Below are 6,398 nucleotides of genomic sequence, written 5' to 3'. Positions count from 1 at the left end.
TTTCGAAGTTCATGCTATCTTCTCTAGAAATAGGATAAGAAAAAGATACTTTTATAGATCTGTTTTTGTTTTTGGCAAAGCAACTAACTTACAACAAAATGCTGATGACTAAATGGAATATGGTATTTTTTCAATAGTTGATATTATCGAGAGCTCCTTATTTTTAGAATGATTTTTTCCACAAAAAAGTGCTTTAGAGTTGAGAGTTTAAGAGAACCAACCTGAAGTTGGGTGGTTAGGAGGGTGGTTGTATCCCCAGCCCACCAGAGTTCAAACCCCAGGTTTGACATATGTGTGTCTCAGAAATGCGGAATATTCATTTCGTGGGAGGCGATATTCTCGTCAACAGCGAGGTGCATGTGGTGACTTCGTCAATTTTCAATCCACCGACTCAGTCTTCCGGAAGTGCTAATGGAGTAGGGTGTGCATGTGTGCGTTAATAGGGGTGAGTGTATGCGTGTATATGAGCGCCTGAGTTTGTACTGTGTTTCTAAAAAATTTAAGAGTTTAAAAAATGACGGCAATTATGTTTTTTTATAGCTAAAACAAATCAATTAAGCGAAGAAGAAAGTCCACTTTTCGTCCTTTAATTTTACTAAGAGTTCACTTTTAGTCCTAAAACTATTTTTTGGTCTAAAATAGACCTTAAACTTCTTAAATTGATCACTTCAACAAGTTTGTTGATTTTGTGTCAACATGAACTCGGTTGCTAAAAACTAACAAACCGGTTCAAGTGTTAAACGGTCCACACGAAAAAAAAGAAGGATCCACATCTGATCGCTCTCGATCATGAAGTCGTGATCCTCTTGTCTCCCTCCCACGCCCCTTGCAGTGCCGCACGCTGCCGAACTCCCTCCCATGCAGCAAAAGAGAAGGAGAGCCGTTTCTGTCATGTTCTGCACTCTAGCTACAGGCCACGGGAGGGCCCATGAGGAGGACCACTGCTTGGATGGTGGGATGGATGGATGGTGGCCGATGATACGCGAATGGCTTGGCCGTCGCCATCAGTTTGGTGGATGACAAGCTTCACGGTCAGGAGGACGGGATGCTGAGGCGATTGCCATCGTGATGGCGGCATCGAAGAGGACAGGGCCGCGTCGTCTGGCTAGTAACGGATGACGGGACGAGCCACATGCCCACAGTAAGATTGAGGGGAACGACGCCAAGTCGACAAGGAGGACCGCCGTGCCGTTGGACTGGAGGAGCACAAGAGTTATGCACACGAGCATGGCGGCAAATAGCACGAGAGAACACATGGGATGCATTGCAGTTGAGCGACAAATCTGCTAGAGAATGAGAGGGTTATTTTGACCTCAAATTTGCGGATTTTAGATCGGTCCATCAGTCCAGACAGACGGATTCGGTCCGGTTCAGTCTAATTGGATCGATATTTGGTTTTTAGAAAGAAAGAAAAAGTCGAAAAACCATCGTATTGAACAATTATGGAAGTTCAAGGTCTAATTTGAACCAGATAAAACTTTTAGGACTAAATGTGAACTTTCAGCAAAGTTGGAGGACTAAAAGTAGACTTTCTTCTTAAGCGAATGGGGTTTCCTTTATCATTCTCCTACATCTACAATGGGCCGAAAACCTGTCATACAAGCCCAGCCCAGTACCACCCAAATCCTCCCACGCTGGACCTATAAAGTACAACCATGCCCAAACACACCAAACCCTAGCTTCCCCCACACCGTCCGCCCTACTCCCGCCGCCGCCGACGCGCGAAGCAAAGCAGGATGCCGGCCGGCCATGGTCTGCGGTCGCGGACGCGCGACCTGTTCGCGCGCGGGTTCAGGAAGAAGGGTTACATCCCGCTCACCACCTACCTGCGCACCTACAAGGTCGGGGAGCACGTCGACGTCAAGGTGAACGGCGCCGTCCACAAGGGCATGCCGCACAAGTTCTACCACGGCCGTACCGGACGCGTGTGGAACGTCACCAAGCGCGCCATCGGCGTCGAGATCAACAAGCAGGTATAGATCGATTTCCCCTTTCTGCCCTCCTGGTTGTGCTTGTACCACTGACGTGGTTAGTTGTCACTGAAGGTCCATGGTCGGGAGGAGCTTGCTTCAGAATGATGACACGGTTGAGCTTACTCCCATTTGTAGAATCGTTGCGACTTGCGTTTGATAGATTATTGCAAGTGCGCTTTTGATTTCGTAGTAGCCGCAATAGGACTTTACCGCCTCTCGTTAGAAGATTCCTCATCAGCTGCGTAGATCCGAAGTATTGCTTAGATGATTTTATGGTGGTAGTATCTGCGCGGATGAAATTTCGGCTGATTTTGTTACATTTTAGTAAGGTCAAGTTTTAACCTGGAGGTTTGTAGAGGAACGTGTGTCACTAATATAAGATCACAGTATTTCTTGTACATTCTATCAAAATATTAGTTGCTTTCATTGCATATAACAAGTACGTTAGGATATAACCAGTTTAATATTCTCTATTGATGTATTTGTACAATACTAGGCTTCATTGTTTGTTTGCCTATGTGCTTTGAAACTGTTAAAACATCTACTGCATGTAACAAATTGCTAAATCAGCTTTACACGGATAAGCTTGTGTAGTATTCAATACTACCTTACAAGCTGGCCGATAAGACTACTGATAGTCAGACATTCGCTTGTTGGCACAATTAAGATTGGTACCACGCTTTGCATACGAATTCTCTATGGTCATATATATTTGACTTCAGTGCCTGTTATCTCGTGTCTGATGTAGTACTATCGCAGTTAGTTTGATTTCTATTTCATACTTGGTATAATAACTATATAAAGGTATATGTATTCCAAATTGTTTATCATTCCAAATAAACCGTCAGTTATTTGCCAATAAAAATAGGTTAATTCTTTAATTTAATAGTAACTGCATTAGAAAATCTATGCTTTTGGATCGAGCTTGAAATGTTTTCAGTCTTTGTTCCTTTATATCTTACTGTTATATTGGGTTCTGTAGTTCAATCAAAGTGAACCAAAAACTTGCTTTATGCAGTGAAGTTCAGAACTAATGTATTTACTGGTCCATTTATGTCAGGTTGGAAACCGCATTATCAAGAAAAGAATCCATGTCCGTGTCGAACATGTGCAGCCATCCAGGTGCGCTGAGGAGTTCCGCCTGAGGATTGCCCAGAACGACAAACTCAAGGCAGAGGCCAAGGCACGTGGGGAGGTTATCAGCACCAAGAGGCAGCCACTGGGCCCCAAACCTGGCTTCATGGTCGAGGGTACTACAATTGAGACGGTCACTCCCATTCCCTACGATGTGGTCAATGATCTCAAGGGTGGTTACTAGGATGTTTGATCTATCTGCCTGCATGCCAGTTCGATCAATATCTATGTTGCTCTTGTGAGTAGGATTTGCTCTCTGAGCAGTAGTCTGGGTCTTAATTCCTGTCAAGAAGATTCTCCGGTGTAGGTCTCTCTATCCTGAGTTTTGCAGAAATGCTATACTGTGCTATTTCCTTAAGAATGATGATGATGTGCTCTGTTGAACTATAGTTACATTGTGAACCTTAAAAGATGCTCTTGCTGGACTAGTGAGTTACTTTGATGAGTTGCTGGCGTTCGGTGCTGTCAGCTATCTGACTGATTTATTTACTTGTAGTGCATTCTGAATATTGCTTATGCATTAGTTGCATCATATCTTTTGTATTGCTTACATGCTCGTTGTTCAATTGTTGGCTCATATCACAAATTGTTATTTCTGTCCTTGTCGTGGTTGAGAGTAAGTGAAACTGCTCTGTAACAACAATGTAAGCAGAGGGTGCTCAAGAAAAGTTGTCACTCTATAAGCCATTCTCTCTCCCCAACAAAAAAAGATGTTGCTTTAGCAGCTTCTTGGCCAAGCAACGATCCTCCTAAGCTTTTTTTTCTTATGATTCGCCTGCAAAGTGTAGATGGCATGCTCGCAGTTCTGTGTCCCTCGCTAATATATGCATGATCACCACTGCTAGTTTGCTACCTGTGTTATACGTTATCACATCTCACTGTCAATGGAAGAACCACGCCTCGCAAAGACAAAGATAAGCGGCTAAAGGGGTCACTCCAGCGAAGGCCTCTCCCATGCCAGATTAGTCTACCAGGCATCCGTTGAGAAGCACCCCAAAGTTGAGGTGCAATGCAAGGCATCCTCATGTTCTTGGACTTGGATAGAATTCTACACCGCTGTATAAGGTTTAGGAGATAACCCCAGCCAATCAAGGAAACACCTTGATGTTAATTTTGAGAAGAAAGGTTGGTTTGTTGGTGAGTTCAACCTGCTTGGCGAAGTTAAGAATATACCGTGGATGCGAGTCTTTCATAATGAAAGCACTTGCTGAATGAAACAGAAGGTCATTCATAGGAGGAGCAAGTCCAGACTCCAGAGCCAATCATTTTGGCAACGGTCTTCCATGGTGTTGATCATACTTATTGGGAGGAAGCGAGAGAACAATTTGGACCCCTCTTTCTTAGGGACTAGTAGAAATAATTGTTTTCAAATGGATCAGTAGTGATACAAACTAATGGTGAACATAGATTCAAAATTCATAGTTATATTTTCAAATAGATCAATACCATCGCTTGAAATTATAGTCTGTTCAACCAAGTTATATGCTAAACTAGATCTAAATACTACAAATGACTTAGAATTTTTTTAATACTCCGTGCCCAAAACCTTGTGTTTTCTCTCTACGTGTATTTCTTAATTTCCATGCCAAAAACTATACACCTTATATCTAGAAACGGAAAGAGTATATAATATCCAATTAACACGCCCCATGCTAATCCATGTACTGACCACTAGCGTTACTTAACTTTGTATTCAATATTCAAGATGCTACAAGACAAAAAATTGCAGTCTTCTGGGGAAATAATATACATAAAGGATAGCCGGCTTCTTGTGATGGGGATCTTTTTATTTTTTGTGACGGCAGCAGGCGAGGATCACATTATTATACAAATGATTTCATGCTAATGAACCTGTATTCGGCAAACAATGGTATATAAATACAATGTAACAAATCAGAGGTGTCTGTCGACTCTCAACATTTTTTTTGGAAACGAGAAATTAAAGACTTTTAGGGGAATCACTTCTTCAGCTGGTCTAGGCATATGCTAAACATTTAGTACTCCCCCCATCCATAAAAGGATAACGTAGGTTTGTCCAAATTCGGATGTATCTATACACTAAAAAGCATCTAGAGACATTCAAATTTAGACAGACTTTCGACGTCCTTTTATAGACAGAGACAATAGTATAATTCCAAGCAAAAATAGGTGCTTCCTTATTGGTGCGACATGCCGTAGCATCTCAATACTTGAGATTCCATGTAAGGATAGCAATCGTACGTGTTGACAATATATAGAGAGCTTTTCAGTTGTACATATTCACACCCTGAGCTGCTTCAGCTTGTTGGTGGCTAGTGCGGCCAAGGAAGGGCGATGAAGGGAAGCCAGAGTCATGAGTTCGAGACTGATGTCCCAGCCTCTGAGCTATGGGAAGTATATGGCACGCTTCGTGTGGGAGAGTTGGTGCCTGAATTGCTTCCGCACATCTTCGCAAAGGCTGAGCTCGCCAGTGGAGATGGTGATGTCGGCACAATTTGGCGGCTGACATTTGCTCCAGGTGAGATTCTGAGACCAATATTGAATACTACTCAAGCTGGTGGATGTGTATTTATATGCAATAACAGTTTGCTTCTTGCTAGGCATTCCTGGGCTAGAGACCTACACGGAGAAACTTACCAAAGTTGACAATGAAAACTACATCAAGGAAGCAGAGTCAATCGACGGAGACATTCTGAAGCTCGGGTTCCTCTACTACATGGTCAGGTGTGAGATCATTGGGAAAGGGCTCACGTCTTCGGTGATAAGATCAACTATTGAGTATGAGATCGATGATGGCCATCCCGAGCTTGAAGCTATGGTCAGTACTGCAATTTTGGCTGCAGTGGCTGAATCTTTGTCAGGCTATATCAAGATGGAGAAGATGGCTCACAGTAGTTCTTGAAATTGCTACCTTGCAGCAAAATGTATCTGTACTTTCATGTGAAATAAATGCGTGGTTCAAAAATGCATTCATACTTTGTGAAGCGAATTTGAGAATCAGATCAGACAAACTCTCTCAGACAAATATTGAAACACGCTAATTCGAATAGTGTGGTGTAAGTTAACTCTACAAAAATTTAAACTTTTATTCAATTGAATGTACCGACAATTTTATGCAAATATCAGAACTGATGGAGGAGTAATATATTTTGACATATTCATCACGAATTACGTCCTTTCAGGCTATAGAGCGAGTTCAAAATCCCCTGAGCCGTACGAGGGACAAAGGATATCTGCATAAAGATAAAGTGAGTGGTGTTTTGGAACATGTGTGCATATGTTTCCTATATTTTGAAATGCATTTTACTTATA

At 42.4% G+C, this 6,398-nt stretch overlaps 2 protein-coding genes across 2 annotated transcripts; both read left to right on the top strand.

Annotated features, from left to right (window-relative positions):
* Nucleotides 1-1,665: 1,665 nt before the first annotated feature.
* Nucleotides 1,666-3,530, top strand: LOC127299563 (large ribosomal subunit protein eL21x/eL21w). The gene is made up of 2 exons (XM_051329539.2): nt 1,666-1,973; nt 3,034-3,530. Exons 1-2 carry the CDS (start codon nt 1,737-1,739, stop codon nt 3,289-3,291), a joined length of 495 nt encoding a protein of 164 aa, XP_051185499.1. The 5' UTR covers nt 1,666-1,736; the 3' UTR covers nt 3,292-3,530.
* Nucleotides 3,531-5,151: 1,621 nt separating this feature from the next.
* On the top strand, nt 5,152-6,100 carry LOC127348442 (norbelladine synthase). The gene is made up of 2 exons (XM_051374495.2): nt 5,152-5,604; nt 5,687-6,100. The coding sequence occupies exons 1-2, from the start codon at nt 5,421-5,423 to the stop codon at nt 5,986-5,988; spliced, it is 486 nt and encodes a 161-aa protein (XP_051230455.1). The 5' UTR covers nt 5,152-5,420; the 3' UTR covers nt 5,989-6,100.
* Nucleotides 6,101-6,398: the final 298 nt, after the last annotated feature.

This window comes from Lolium perenne, chromosome 1, assembly GCF_019359855.2.
Source record: "Lolium perenne isolate Kyuss_39 chromosome 1, Kyuss_2.0, whole genome shotgun sequence".
Taxonomy (NCBI): domain Eukaryota; kingdom Viridiplantae; phylum Streptophyta; class Magnoliopsida; order Poales; family Poaceae; genus Lolium; species Lolium perenne.
This window is presented reverse-complemented; position numbering and strand designations above follow the sequence as displayed.